The sequence below is a fragment of the Plectropomus leopardus genome, chromosome 9 (genome assembly GCF_026936395.1).
Source record: "Plectropomus leopardus strain MGB_pleo_1.0 chromosome 9, ASM2693639v1, whole genome shotgun sequence".
Classification (NCBI taxonomy): domain Eukaryota; kingdom Metazoa; phylum Chordata; class Actinopteri; order Perciformes; family Serranidae; genus Plectropomus; species Plectropomus leopardus.
In genome coordinates this window covers 31,408,970-31,425,606 of record NC_142184.1, presented here as the reverse complement: position 1 = coordinate 31,425,606, position 16,637 = coordinate 31,408,970, and the positions used below count along the sequence as shown (strand labels likewise).

Below are 16,637 nucleotides of genomic sequence, written 5' to 3'. Positions count from 1 at the left end.
CAAATCTGAGGGGTAAGGGCTGAGTGGAGGGCAAAGGGGTGTATTGGGATTGAGTGTTTTTTTTTTTTGTTTTTGTTTAATGATTGCAGTATCATGTGTTAAAACATGAAGGTACCACACAAGGTCAGAAATGAATGTTTGTGAGCTTCTGTTGACAAGTTGAAAACAGTGAATGAACGTAATCACTGAGTGAGGTGAACAAGCAGCAAGGCCACTGCAAGAATAGATGACGCAGTCTCATTCACCATCTAAAACATCTCTGCTTTCCCTGTTCAGCACTATTGTAAGTTTATGAGCCAAATAGCTTAAACAAATGTGATATTTAAACTTCTGTTTATGACCTTCTTTCAGAATGTGAACAAATTCCAGCAAGAATTCTTCAGGTGTATCCATCCCACAAGAAAAAAGAAAAACAGTAGCAGTGATGGAATCCATAAAATGTGCATTTAGTTTTATACAATCTGTACATTTTTTTGTAGTTAGGCTCAGAATGTCCCAGGAGTAGACGAGGGGACAAATATTTCCAAATTAGGCTCCTCATCCACACCCACTTCACCCCCACCACCAACCCACCCTTAACTCTAATGGCAACATGGGCAATTTCAAACGGTGTCACTACAATAAAATGACTATTATGGGGATTAACATCATCACCCATAAATACAGTGGGGTCATTGGGTCCACAAGTTTTCCAGTAACACCTTTTTAAAACATTTCAAAGACTTTTAGGGACTGCAGTGTGCAGAAATATTCAAATACACAATTTTGAAAAGTGGCAATTCCACTTTTTTCCCTCGCCAATATTTGGCATGACTTTGCAACCTTAATGTGCCCCTTTGCCACAAGATAGGAGGACATGTTGTGTGCCAGTGTGCCTTAGGTTGTCTAGTCATAGAGTCATATAAAACCAGTATCTTCACTCTAGCTTTAAAACGGAGCCTGCTACAGCAGGTTTTCTTTGCTAATGTGCTCCTCACCTTTGCTTTGATTTGATGTTATTGGACATTTTACTTTTGTGAAAACAGCGACTCAGCCAAGGCTGTGGAGGCTTAAGTAACAGTAAAAGTCAGGATAACACAATAAAGCCCCAAGGCTTCAATTTGCCATGTTCAGCTCAGCCTGTAATATCTGGTGCTTACTCACACTTTATTTTGGCCAGAAATTTGGCCATTGCCTCTCTGATCTATTTTTCCTCGTTCTCTCTCCCTGACATTTGCTGTGGCTTTTTGACTTAGCTCGTCAGGTGGCAGTTCTCTGTACATCTTTATTTTAGTGGTACGTGTGTGTTCTGCCCATCTGACCCCGGCTGTGTGGGGGTCGGGGCATCAGATATAAAGTTAAAATGTGCTTTAATGATGATGCACTTATTAATCATTTAAATACATATAACCTGTACTGTCAGGATGTATGTTTGTGAGTAAATGGTTGTTTAAGGGTCAACCATAGACCTTTGCATGGGCCCACCTGGGCCTCGGGCCAGGGTACCCTCTGGTGCTCCCCCTGATGGCGGGACTCTCTCATTAACACTGATACTTTCCTCTGTCCAATCCTTTCTTTCTTTAAGAGCATGTACCATTCACATATGCCTTCTGAAGAAATGTCTGAGTAACCTAACTTATCTTGAAAATAACTTTTTGTCTGTGTAAGTATGCATGTGATGTCTATTTGCAATTATAAATAAAAATAGTAAAAACCAGGCAAAATATAGGGATTCAAAACATGGACTGTGTCTAACTGAAAATAGTTTTGGCCACAGCCATCTTTTCCCTGGTAATGGCATTTGGAGCCAGATTTCGCGCAGTGACAATCTTTGTGTTGTTGAGGTCTTGCCCATACATCCGTCCAACAAATTGTTAGCGGTGCCATTGATTGCAAGCACACTGATTGGCACACATAGCTGTCAATCACAAGATCATACAACCTTTTTATAGCACAAATAACCAATTAGAAAACAAAGGTATCAGAAAAATGAACACTCATCAAACATAAGTGTGGTGAGAGACCTAAAATGACAGAAAAGAGCTTGGCATCATGTCCCATTCACTAACATGGAAGCGGTGGGGTTTTTGACCAGTACTGCAGCCAGCCACCAGGGGAGTGACTTAGATGTTTTGACTTCACTGCCATGTGTCTGTCTTTATATACAATCTGTGGTTCAAAAGATGAAGCCAGAACATGTTGTGAGCATGATACTAACCACATGAGAAAGTGGAGAGTAGGTGTGGTGTGTTTATATTTTGTTGTGGCAGTGTACTTCACTACTGTTAACTGTAATCAGCCAGCATGATAATAAAGTGCATGTTGTGAGATCTGTTTTCATTGAAAATGTAGCTAAGAAGTAACCACAATTTGTAATACAATAAACATATCCAACAATCCATTACAACAAAACAACAAAAAATTCTGACTGATGTTCTCTCTATCCATCCACCTCCCCACCTGATTCTTCCTCTCCTCTGCTCTCTCCCTGTGCCCTTCCCTCTCTCTTTGTTCACCTCCCCACTTGCCTCCCTCCTCTGCTCTGTGACCTCTCCTCATGATGGACATACACACTCCCTCCACGCTGCACCCTCTTCATTCCACGACGGCAGATCGTCCCGGTGTCCAAGACCACGGCCGCATCGAGCAGCTCCAGGATCACCTGTCGGACGCACTGCAGGCCTACATCCGAGTCAACCACCCTGGCGGGCGCCTCCTCTACGCCAAGATGATCCAGAAGCTGGCCGACCTGCGCAGCCTGAACGAGGAGCACTCCAAGCAGTACCGCTCGCTCTCCTTCCAGCCCGAGCACAGCCTGCAGCTCACCCCGCTGGTGCTGGAAGTGTTCGGCAGCGAGGTGTCATAGCGGTGGTGTTAACTTTGACCTTTGACTCAATATGTTTGACAACGACCTTTTATTTTTCCGTGACTAAGACGAGACTATGACGAGACAGCGCCGACAAACTCTAAACAACACTAATTGTGAGTACATCAGCACGCAGTGTCGCTGAAGAAAAGTGACTAAAATGCAGTTTAAAAATTTACTAAAATCTTTCTTTATTTTCATTGACAAAAAAAGTTGAAAGATTTAAGACAGTTTTAACAGTCCATATTAACCCATATTAAGACTACTCCAGCAGCACACAATGAGCACAGTTAGGAAGAGCAGAGTAACTTAACTTAACAATGACAACAACAGTGCTTGAGAGAAAGAAACACAGTGATATTTGGGCCTTTTTTTGTTACAGTGAGGCTAAGAAACAAACAAAAGGAAGGGAGGGGAAGCAATGTGGCCATAAAACAGCTGATAAGAAAACCACAAATATGACGAGACACATTAAGGCTCAGAACATGTTCCTCATTTGGATGATACCATCAGACCACAAGACCAGAGAATCAGCAAAGCTGCATTTTTAATCATCAGATAATACAATAACATCTCATGTGGATTAAGTTTTACTCACATAAATAAAATGTTTGTTTTGGCAGATTCCAGATTCCATTGATAAAAGGGGAATAAAACAGTTTTCTTTGACTAAAGACTAAAATGTAGACTTTTAGTCACTAGAATGTGATTAAAAAAAGGATGAGGTTGACTAAATAAGGACTAACGAGGACATTTGACGCAAGACTAAGACTACATTACAAATACCGGACAAGATGAACACTACATAGCAGAGGAGGAGGCACGCTCGCATACGTCACACATCACAGGATGATTATTCAACCTTTACCGCCTTCTCCCCCACGAGAACCCCAGCCCTGTTATACCTGGACATGAAGGGAAAAGATGGCTAATCATACGAGTAAACAGCAACCTCTTCATCATCTGCCCATCGTCCTCCTCCTCCTGACCTCATGCTGCAACTCTCAAACGCCTGGACCTCTGGATTTATGGACACCTAAATATGCTGTGCATTTTCACAGCACTCGAATAACCAGATTATATTTTAACCTCTGGATTTCGCAAACACAGCGTGATGTCCTGACTCACAGACTTCTGGAACAGACAGACATCCTCTCCAAATCCACAAACTCCAAATGCCTTTTTTCCTCATCATCACCTTTCGCCCGGACATCAGCTCTCGATTCCTGCCATTTTCTTCACGGCGAAGACAGCTTGATGGCCATCATCCTACATTGTTTCATATTCACATCATGGCGATGGCAGACAGGAGTAGATACACAGATCTTTTAACCGTGCTGGCACTTGTGAGGTACATTTAACCTGCTTGCAATGTTGCGTCACTTGTGTTAGCTTAAAAACTATCGTTGTTTACAGTTTATTGACAGCAAAGACATCCAAATATATTAAACATCAACATGGCCAGCAAGCTCACAGCAATGTAAAGGTTACTATTTTAAAATCCTTGGTTAGGATGGGCTGCTCAGCCCTGTGTATCTGTGTATGTGCAAAGAGAGGTGTTAGATGGTCAGACAGGAAGTTCAAGTGGGAATGTGTCTGTTTGGGAACAGCGAGAAGAAAGGGGAGATTCGGAGAAATTAGTAAAGGAGGTTGGGTTGATGGAGGGATTTGCTTCGGTTGGAATTCCCTGTTCACAAGACAAAAGGGAACTTCACAAAACCAGAATGTATGTATAATGCTATATAAATATATATAATACGTATAAGCTGATATATATGAATATATATATATATTTAAGAGAACGAAATGGTTGCTTCAGTGGAAGCAAAGAGTGTTGTATAATGTAGAGGATCTGAAGGAACCTCCTCGGTTGTGTGTGTCAGTCGTCTTTCAAAAGACATGCACACACACATAAGTAAGCACTGACAAGTGTGCGAGGAGTCCTTCTATTTTTGTGATGTGTGTACAGTATATGAGAATACTGATGGACCACAAGGGGGTGCATGTACAGGCTCTGAGCGAGGGTTCAGTGCAGGGAAGTACTTCTCTGTTGGATTTTTGGACCTGTGAAGTTCGTAGACTGACACAACACAACGTCATGTTTCATGGATAGTCGATTATCCAAAAAAAAAAATTGTTCGGCTGGTTAGATTGCTGCTAAGACAGTTCAGAGCTAGATAGTTGGACAGAACCCAGCTATACCGGCTGTTGCCTCAGGGAAAAAGTTTGTCTGATGATATTGTGTTCTTGGTGTTTCTGGTGTGTGTGGCGTAAGCTTACAATCATAAGACAGAGATTGTTTTTGAAGCTCAAGGCATCACTGTGATTTCTAAACATACTAAATAACAGCGCAAGTAAGCTAAAAAAAAAGTGAAACTTTTTTCAAATAATAATAATAACAAGATTTTCATTCCTGAACTTAACTATTAAAAACTCTTAAGAAATGGTCTGCATGATCATACAATCCTTTAGAGATCATTGTTAAAAGTCTCTCATTGAACGGCTACATTTGAACGTGCAGAGTCACCTCGTGTGATTAATTATGTGATCGATATCAGCCTTAAGTTCATTTTTCAGGGCAAAGTGAATATTCAGAAGGTAGCAATGTACAGTAGTTAAAACGATGTAGTGTGATTAGAATGATCAGATGCTTTTAATCAGCTGGACAGAGTGGTAAAACACACTTTTTTATATTAAATCAAGCCTCATACCTCTTTTTTCACATTTATATCGTTTCAACACCAGCCACATAAGCGAGGTTTTAGGATGTTAAGTTTTTCGACATCACTACATATCATATCACGTTTTTTCAGTCGACACGGTGCACGCTCACCTCTCATGCAGGCCTGGATCACCCCCTTGTGGACGAACTTTGTAAATACCACTTGCTAAGTCTGTACATAGTTAGAGATTAATGTAGGCAAAATACTAAGAGAAGTCAATTGTCGATGGCAAGATGCTCTGGAGATACAGCACTATATGCAATTAGGAGATGGACTCTCATGTTGTATTCAATTTGAATTGGCAGAGGTGGCAATCCTGGTCGAGGCACTGAGTTGTTTTAGGGTGCGCTGAAGAGGACTGTTTGATTTGGTTTTGACCATGACTTTTGGCAGCCAAAAATCAGCAAATCAAACAATTTCATAACATCATAACACTGATTTTAGGTGTTTCGAGAGCAGGTTTGAGAAGCTGCCCAATCTAGCCGCTGACAAGTGGCCAGGTCCAACCTTGTTTTGGTCGGCGCTCTCACTAGTGCAATGACTCAGAAATCTGATGTGTTATTGCAAAGGCTTCATGTGACTGAACATTCCCAGTGGTGGTTGTGTTGATCATTCCAACTGGCTGAGTCTCATGCACAATCAGAACATCAGTGTGAGCATCCTTAACTCTCCGACAGCCTCTTAAAGGCACCCAACAACTCAGTCCCAGCGAGTGTCCTCTCTGTCCATTCCAAGCTTATGGATGTACATCTTTTCTCTCTCTCTCTTTCTAAAGTCTATCGATAAGCTTTTGAAAGTTATACAGTATATCCATAATATTTTCACTTTGGTGAAAAATCTGTTTTTATTTTATTTTTTTTCTTCTCTATTGTTTTTGTTCTTTTTCGAGATTGTCAATTTTAATATGTGTCAGAGTTTGCTGTCTCGCTAGTGCTTGGCTTGCTGCGCCGGGGGGTCGTTTTCACGAGGCAGAGATGAAACCTGGTGGACTCCTGGAGCCTTTTCCAAGTGCAAATGAAAGACCTCTCGATTTCAACAGAGTGAACACGAAATAGCCCTTTATAACTAAAGATGCGGCTTCAACTTTCTTGTTTGGACAAAGATGGGACATAGGCGCTCATTCGAATTTCCCTTTTCTGATGGAATTTAGAAAAAAAAAAAAGACTTGTCAGTGCAGCTGCTTTACACCTGGAGCTGCACGCAGTGGAGTAAAATCTTTTCGATGTCGATTAAAAAGGCAGTCCCAAGCTAAGTAGAAAAAGCTGAATCTGCTTTTCCAGAAGCAGGATGTCAAACACAATCATGAACTAACACTGCCTCAAGTGACTGACACAGGATTTAGCCAACAGCAAACTGTCGCAGCAGCAGCCACCCAGCCATCTAACCGCCTCTTCTTCTGCAATAGCCAGTTACAGCAGGATTACTCTTCATAGCTTTAACTCAGCAGCCAGTCAGGCTCTGCTTTTTTGAAAAAACTGTGGTGCACCAAGGGCTGACGGGAGATTTAGCGGGACAGCTGCTGTGGAATCGGACGTGTCACTTTACTGTGAAAAAAAGACGATTCAGGAATTGGCTCCTTTCGTCCTGTTTGACCCAGAAAGAAACCTTTGGATTGGACCTCCAGAAGACTGTACAGAATATGTATAGAAGATTTTAGGAGATAAAAAGTATTTTTAAAAATGAGAATTGCCGCAGGCAAGGTGTCGTGACGTGCTCTACAGGCAGAGTGTGCAGTGACTGACAAGATGTCGCCTCCTAAACCCAAAGTGTGACATTACCTTTCTCACTATGTCTCGCATCGCAGCTCTTGGAATTTTAGATTTTTAAAAAAAATCATTGTTTGTTAAAGAAAAATTGTTGAAATACAGAAAAAAGTGGACTTTTTACATACAGCATCAACATCATCTACATCATCTGTCTCAAAAGGAATGCAGGGCGGGGTGATGGGGGGAGAGGGCACTCAGTTTAAAGGGTCCCGAGTATGAAACATTGACTATTTCGACATGACGTTGGATAATGACATTTCCCAAATTAATGTTAACATTTTGGGTTGTATTTATACAGAAAGACAGATCTGACTCACAATTATTTTTTTCTTCACTAATGGCCGAGTATTGCAGCTGAAAAGAGAGGCCATTAGCGCTCAAATGATCCCGAAAAAGGTTGCTCTCTCTCCCCTCTGAAACCCTCCTCCCCTCAAACCCAGGTCAGCAGTTCCACCTCAGTAGCCTTACTTACAGAAACCTCTCTCAGCTGGAAACATCTAACAGATACCTCAATATTTTACAGGATGACTTTTCACAATAGCCTTTAAGGGAACCAAACATGAACAACACACATACACTCACACAGACACACCACAACTCCTCTTGCAGTGTTTTTACGTCAAACGTACGGTAAAACCAGTTGCCAGTTGTACAAAGACAAAAGGTTGTCCAGTAGAGTCCTCTTGCCAGTAGACCAGTCAGTATATGAGTGGATCCCAATGTTTCTACATGTTAACTGTCACTTATTTTTCTCCTGCTTTACTCACTTGATCCTCATCTCTGCCTCATTATTCTGTGTTATTATTCTGTCGTCTCGGTCTCTACAAACAGCTGACGTGCCGCTTAGCTTTGGCGCTGCGTTTAACCAAACATACTACCTCTCCCTTCCGCACACACATATATATGTATCTATATATACGTATATAGATATATATATATTTGTTGCAGCATGATTGTGTTTATGATACAGCATCCATTTTTATTTTAACACTAATTTAGAAGTTGGATTTATTTTTGTGTTTATGTACAGTAAATCCCTCTTTATCTCTTTTCAAATGCTGGATGATTTTTTTTACCTCAAATCTCAATATAAGCCTACAAATCTTAAAGGTGCAGGTATGTAATTTTGAAGAGAGATTTTTGAGTCTCATGTCCAGGTTATCAAATACCCTCACAGTCTCATTTCCAGGTTGCCAAAAAGAAGTTTTGGGTTTGTGGTTCAGTCCAACTATCAGCCCAAAGCATCTGCATTTGACCACCTGGGAATGGGATCCAACAATCAATTCTTTTTCTTCAGATTTGCATACTGATCCTTTAAATTCAGTAAATCGGAGGCCTCTCTAGCATCACTTCGCCTCTGAAGTGTATAAGTGCATGTTAAAATCTTTGCATGAAAGTAAGGTTACGTTCAGACAGCGGCTATAAGTGTCAACTTCTTTTTATTCTTTCATATCTGACACAGATTTGACACTTTCTAATTCTTTTAAGCAGCGAAAAACATTAATCATTGTCTGTTTTTTACAAAATACTTCTGTACTGATTACACAGCATATTGTATGTTAAAAAATGAGCTTTAGAGGCAGTCATAGGCAGATTTTTTAACTTCGGACAGAGCTAGGCTGGCTGTTTTTCGGTCTTTATGGCAAGCTAACAGTATCCTGGCTATAGCATTATATATAGAGTAAAAATATCAGCGGTATCAATTTTCTCAGCTAACTCTCAGCAGGAAAACAAATAAGCATATTTAAAACATATTATAACTATTTTATTTTTAAACAGCAAAGCAGTTACAACACTGAAATATAATGAAAGCAGTAGTACCAGTCTGAATGACAAAGCAAAATCTGAGTCATTGCAAACTTGAAAAAGAAAATATATTTGTTTGTTTTTTTAATTAACGGAAAATAAGAGACTTAGCTAGCTTGAGTTTACCAAGTAAATTTGAATTGACCCCTCTCAAGTCCTGTCCTTCTTAGTTACTGTTGCTAGGTTGGACAAGCTTGACATGCATTTGCTATATTTGTTAGTGAACACAGACCACGGTGCTTACTTAACTTTAGAAAGGTACGCTAGCTACTTCAGGGTGGCACCTAGCTGATGAAGATAATATGAACTTGTGGACGTTAGCCTTAATCTTTTCTGGCTAACAATAATTATTGTCATCTTAAAAATACATGCCAACTAACTTATACATCATTTTTTTCCAAATCTCTTAAGTAATAGCTCAGAAATGAGGAGGAAGTAAGCCCGGCTGATGTTAGTCTAACTTCTGTTGATGCCGCTTCACGTTAGCTAGCATTTTGCCAACATTAGCTTATTTAAGATGTGACTTATATAAAATGTAATATGGCTCTGAAGATTGTGACAGTACCCCTGCCACATCTGTAAACCATCCTCAAAGTTTGGTTTCCTTTTCAACATTGACTAGCCTAGCATATAGCTTAGCCTGTACAAGTACGATGAGAGTTGACCAATGTTCTGCCAGGTTCAAAGCTTGCTCGTCTGTTATTGGAGCACAGAGCGAACAGGGGCGGGACTTAAGAAGGGTCAGTTGATCCTGAAAGATTTTAGCGACACCTTTAAAAGACTGATGCTACTAAGCTAACAGGTGTTGTGCCACCTGCTTTGGCCAGAAGACTTGTTTGTCTGATGGGTCTCCACAGAGCTGCCATTGTACTCTGGACTTTTTTTTATAGGGTTTAAAGTGCTAGAAAGTGCTAGAGATCTCTTCATCAGGCTTGTGCGAAACCCTCGCAGCTTTATCCAAGTATTCAGAGACAAAGGACAGAGTTCTCTGAGATGACTCAAACCGACTCGGATGAGGGGAACGGTAGCTAGTCTTGATAGCCGTTCTGTCCTAACAGCTAAAATGTAAAAACTTGTGGCTGCTGCTTGGACTTGACACCCTTCATATCGGTGTCTCTCTCAGTCTGCTGTGCTTTCGTACCGCAGGTGTGTTTGTCTCCAGCTGTGGCTTTAACGTCTGATAAGGGTTTGTAACATTGGGATCCCATATTAGATATTCTAGATTACAAACAGCTTGTATTGTTACGTTTCTTTTTTTTTTTTTCTACTCGGCAACCAGCCAAGTCTCACACACTGGCTGCAGCCCAACCTCAGCACTCTGCCTTCCTCTGACTCCCTCCAGCTCCGGTTCTGAATCCTTCGTTTATTCGCTGCATTCACTCAGCTTTCAGGAAACCAGGCCTTCAAAATATATGCTGTGAACGACACGCCACGCCTTTAGTGATCACTCTTGTACTATAATCGACTGATGAGTCACATTTCAGCTCACAGCATGTGGAAGTTAGCGCTCCTCTAGGTTTCTCACCATTGTGGATGGAAAGCTTTGGGCAGATATGGAAATTGAGTTCAGTTCGTATTAGTGTTTGATGTTTATTGATGTAATTCTTTTATTGCATCAACATGTTACCTCTGACATAACCTTTTTTGGAAAGGATAACATTGTAATGGATTTGACTTGGAAAAAGTGGCAAAAAGCCCTTCAAAACAGATATTTGGAAGCTTCTTTGTGATTCAGTGTTTACACTTACATCAGCTATACCCTGGAAACAAAATGGAAATCAACATACTGAATATTTTTCGACAGATTCTGGAGTAGACCTTAGTTTGCTCTGCGGCTCGTACTGAAATATTGTCGCCCGTGTTCGAACCTGAGGAGAGCAGGTAGATAGAAAGTCGGCTTTTCTACTGTCATAACGGACGGATGGTCGTCATCTGTTGCTCTGATCGCATTTCTCCGCTACCTCTTTAAATATGCGCTTGCTCATACACACACATGCACTTAAACAACTGTACTCACAGGCGAACATACACTCACGCTGACTGAAAATAACAGACACTGAACACAGCGCACACACTCAGATAGACACACACACACATACACAATGCACACTTGTGTGTACTTCTCTCTCCCTCACCAGCAGTTTTTGCCAATGATGCACTTGTGTTTTTTTAAAAGCTCTGCAAAATGTGTGATGTCTAAAAATGATTTATTGTCATCATCTTTGTTTTTCTTCTTTTTTTTTTTTTTTTTTAAAAAACAGCGTCTCTAATCTCTATAGTAAATCCTGGGCTAGCCAGGTTGGTTAGAAATAAATTGAGCATTAATTCATCCAGTATACCTACAGAAAGTTTCATGTCTTTATAAAAAACAAACATAAATGCACATATTGCTCAGCTCAGTTGTACCTTGGTGTGCCTAGAACCCACAGCCTTATTTTGGGACAATATCAGGGGTTATAAACCAGAATACAGGACTATCTGTCTTTGTATTGCTGACAGTTTTCATTTAGTTTCAGTAGCTTTTTCCTCTCTTCATATCCACACATTTGTTAGTTTCTGAAATTGTATCAGTTTTATGAGTCATAAGTAGCTCGCTTGTGGGAGGTGCACGTCCTGACTAGGGTGTCCTGAGTTTTACTGCTGGTTGTTCTTTTGTTGTATTCAGTAGTTTAATTTATTCCCCTTGGATGATTTTTTCAGTGAAAGCTGGTTCTCATGAAGCCTACATGGTAAGAATGAATAAATATCAAGTACTTGTGACAATGCAAGATCTCCTTGTTTTTTTAAAACGATTTGACTTAATTTCAGCTTCATAAAGAATGTCCAGCAGACTGTGACCTCCCACAGCATCAACTTTTAGGAGAACAGAAGAAAAAAAAACAACTTTAAATTTGTAGTTGTTCTCAGCAGAGTCCCAAGATAAGTACCTTAACCTTCACACATGCACATCACCATGCAGTAAAACTCACCAGACCTCAGTGCTTCTGGCAGGAACTTGTCTTTTCAACATATGCTGTTGCCATTGCGCTGCTGTCGGTGGCACCATCAATAGCTCTACATATATAAAAAAAAGAAATAGTGTTATACATACAGTACCTTAACCAATGTCTCTCTTTGTGGTCAAAATCACCGCCTGTTTTTGTGTTGCTATTTTCTTTTATTTTTGCTCTTCTTGTCTTTGAAGTTGATCCATTGTACTTTGATTACATGCATTGTATGTAGTAAATTACTGATAATGTTTTGGGGAAATCACAAATAAAACAGCTGTACATAATGATGCAAAACATCCCCGGTGTTCCTGTTTCTGTTTTCTTTTCAGAGTTGTCACGTTTCTGCGATAGAGACACGTAGATTTCCGAGAATAAAGTTTAAAAGGTTAGTTCAGAAAACAAAGAAATTTGGAAAAACTGCAACTCCTCTAAAGGCCACTTGAGGCTGGCTCCAGAAGTGAGTCAGTCCCCATGTTAACTTTAGTAGCAGAAATTACGACGGAGGATTAGAGGCAAAGATTTCGGGAATAAAGTCATAATGTTACGAGAATAGAATAGAATAGAATATATCTTATTGTCCACCAGGATGGAAAGTAATACTTTTGAGAATAAGCTTATAATATTACAAGAATAAAGCTGTAGCTTTACGAGAAAAAAGTTGTAATTTTATGGGAATAAACTCATAATATTACGAGAGAGAAGTTGCAATTTTACGAGAAAATAATTTGCAATTTTACGAGGAAAAAGTTGTAATTTTATGAGAATGAAGTTGTTACTTTATGAGAAAGCGGATATTATATTACGAAAATAAACATATTGCCAGCATTATTGAGTTTTTTCTCATAATATTATGGCTTTATTCTTTGCCCTAAAACACTGATGTAAGAAATTAACATGTTTACAGCCTCGTACAGAAATAGTTTTAGCCTTTATAGCTGATTCCCTGATTCATCATAATTGTACAGGGTTAATTTTGATATGACTCACCCTTTATTAAGGTTTAAAATTATGCATCAGTGGTGTTTGAGAAAGTGTGTTGCATTTAGTGAGAAGGAACCTTTTTTTTCATTATTTTATTGAACTTTTTTCACTTTCACTCACTAAAAAGAATGATAATAATAATAATAATAATAATAATAACAACAACAACAATAGTAAAATACATCAATTCAAAAATGTAATTCTAAAAAAAAAAAAAAAACAAGCAAACAAAGGCAATGTGGAACTTATTACTTTGACATGTAAGATATTTGATGCATGAATTGAACACATTATCACCTAATGGATAATTATCACCTCTTTACTTCATAAAGAGTTGAAAATGATTCCATGTTAGGTCAGGCCCTATTCTTTTTTTTTGTTTTTTTTTTGTTTTTTTTATTACAAATATGAATATTGAAATTATAATGAATCTAGAGTTTTGGTTTGATCTCTTTGCTGTATTAATGTGCGCTGTTATACCTAAATTTAACCACATGATGGTGCTGTTGTCTTTGAATCAGACGCAGGTGGCGCTGCAGCTGATGCAAATGACGTGATTATCCTGAAGGATGCCGAAGGTTTGCAACCCAGCACTCTTGCTCTGTCGCTGATAAAAGGTCAGTTTGCCCAATTAATAAAAATGCATTTTATTTATGTGTCTTAAAACCTTTTTGTTTGTTCTTTAAAAAAAAAGGGCTAAGATATCCCTCTAAAAACAGACACTTATAAAATTCTATTGTGATGTTTACAGCACAGAAGAAATACAAGTTCCCAGTCTGTGGGTTTAATTATTCTAAGAAAGACCGGTTGTTTGAATATTTAAGTGTCATTTTTCTATGCTGTGACCAACACAACTGAAATCTCTAACACTGTTAAAATGTTTAAAAGGCCAAAATTTTAAAATAGGGATTTAAAAAAAAAAAAATAATATGAAGGAAAAGACACAAAGCATACACTTTTAATTTTAATACTTTTGCTTTCAGTAAAGTAGAACACTAGTTGCAGTTACAAAGGTACATTTTGCACAGATTTTAGTGAAGATAAATACAATTGGTCAACCAAGTATGGTAGGGCTTTACATTTCTTTTTAATCATACAAATAATTATCCTGAATATATTATTATATATATATAGTGAAGCAAGTCATTTTTAACCTTGTGCAGGTACATGTGTTTGTTCAGCAGAGGGCACTCAGATGCTTTTGTTGTCATGAGCAGCTATTTGACTCACAAAAAGGCACTGTGTGTACTCCTTTTCCTACTTTATTGTTTGTTTACAAACACAAAAAAACCCGATTTTTTTTTTATTTCTAAAGGTATTTTAGTTGTACTTTAATAAAAAAAATTTCTGTATAACATATATCAGTAGTTTTAATTAGTTTTAGCTTTTTAAATCTCAAATACTCAAAAAACTGGATAAATGCAGTTTAGTGTTACACTAAATATATGCACAATGCATCTAGGCACTTCACAGCAAGAATATAAAAAGACAGGGGACTCTGGACTACAATGCATTTAACTCTTTAAACCCTGGATCAACGTCCGTTTTCTTGTGCTGCGTTCAGATGCATTTCATTAACTTCTTTAAACCTCTCAAACTTGATAAAATTGTTAGATTTCTTTTGAAAACAAAGAGAAAAACATTGCTTAGAAACTGCAACTTGCTGAGAAATGCCTGATACATTGCAAAATGAAAAAAAAAAAAGAAAGAAAACTAAAAGGTAACAAAGAAATTACCTGACAATTAGCTTGAGGTAATTAGTAGATATTATAATAAATAAATAAATAAATAAATAAAAACCTGGCGAAAAATCTAGCAAACTACATTTATATTTGTTATATTAATATTAGCATTTTCTTGTTTTTTGTTTTGTTTTATTTTCCCCTTATTTAAAGGCAGCTTACTTTTTACTAATCTCTTGATCAGTTTTGGCCCTATTTTGTCAAATTGCTTGTTGTTTTCTTTCCATGTTTTTGAAGGAAATCAAGCCAATGTGCTTGGGGGGTTAAGGGGTTAAGGCTTGGCACTTTCCCTCAAACAGAAGACTGGTGCTAAAGTGCTCACTTTTCTTATTATTCTCTTCATTTTTGTGGAGATTGAACAATGAAAACTATCATTTGTTTATTTTTATAGAAACATTCCATTTCTTCTGGTAAACGTATTATTTAGCAGTATTATTGTGCAATTCTGTTCTCATGAAATCTACATCTGTCTTGAAATTTAAAATTTTATTGCAACAAAGTTTTTGTGATGGATGGCCAAACTGATGCCATCTGAATTGTAAATCTAATCCAAAACTCAAAAAATACCCATCTACCACTTATTGCAGAGCCAGTAGTTCTGTACAAATCGCTGTTTTTTTTTCCAACAGCAGACAAAATTGCATTGTTTGTTTGTGAAAGATGTTACATCTACTTTCCCCCTGATTTATGATTTTCTTTCTCCCCCTTGCAATGAAAAGATAGCAGCTGCATCATGATGAAAGGAAAAAGAAGACAGCCTGTTTGACATGATGCACTGAACCAGACAGACAAACAGAGAATAACTCATCAAGAGTGGGAAAGCTCAGACGTGTGAAAGTGTGAAAATCATTTCAGACCTCTCTTTGATTGCAGACAAATCTGACACTTTCCTAATTTGCCCGTGTTATGACAAACCCCACCCGGCTGGCCCCTTTGAGCAGGATCAAACAAACGCTTGAGTTATTCGTATAAACCCCTTCATGACCCAGGTCCGCAGAGCACGAGGATGACAGAGTGCTTTGGCCTGTCTGTGGTGAGAGTCATCCAAACATCATTAGGACGATTTCCTCCATGTTACCCCGTAGAAGACGCCTCGCATGCACATGTGTGGACTTCCTGGAAACAGAGACAAAGAGAGATAGCTATGACAAAAAGGTTACGACTGCTATCAGTTTATTTCTTTTTTCCTTTGTTCATGCTGATGACAGCTCCTCATGGTCAGATGACTGTGTTCTCAGGCTTGAAATAAACTACAGCAAAGCAGCCGTCAACACTTCCGCAATAATGCACTCATTGCGGTTTTCATTATAACTGCTTTTCCCATATTAAGTTATCCTCCGACCGCCAACCAGATGCAAATGGCTCACGCTGCACTGTGTTTGATTGACTATTATCTCACTGGCTTTCATGGCTCATATAAAGAGGTTTACAGTTCTGGATGAGGCAGAGGAACCCGGAGTCTCAAGTGTTGCTGCAGTCACATTCCTGCGTAATTAGTGCAGGCAGCAGTGTCGGGAAACAGCTCTGACTGTGATGTTACAGTATGTCGTAACACTGCAACAAATCAGGACTTGATGAGCACTATGGTAAACTGTCTATATGCCTGAATTCATTTTAAAAGACACATGAGAGACATGATTTTTATGTTTTGTTTTTTTTTAGTTTTTCTTTTTTAGAAATGACCCTTTATATATTTTCCCCATTAAAGGGTTTTTTGGGGGAGGTTTCCTTACCTGAGGGGTGTCGTATGTTGTAAAGCTCTCGGAGGAAAAATGTGATCTGTG

At 38.8% G+C, this 16,637-nt stretch overlaps 1 protein-coding gene across 2 annotated transcripts in view; it reads left to right on the top strand.

The window, feature by feature from the left end:
* Positions 1-12,428, top strand: part of LOC121947225 (vitamin D3 receptor A) — a 107,358-nt gene extending 94,930 nt beyond the window's left edge. Inside the window, exon 10 of one of the 2 annotated variants that reach the window (XM_042492180.2) lies at positions 2,592-12,428. In XM_042492180.2, the coding sequence (XP_042348114.1) occupies positions 2,592-2,845 (254 nt within the window). In that variant the 3' untranslated portion in view covers positions 2,846-12,428. Of the gene's footprint in view, positions 1-351; positions 2,556-2,591 lie in introns of those variants that run through there. The other variant, XM_088082501.1, reaches the window with a different exon arrangement.
* Positions 12,429-16,637: the final 4,209 nt, after the last annotated feature.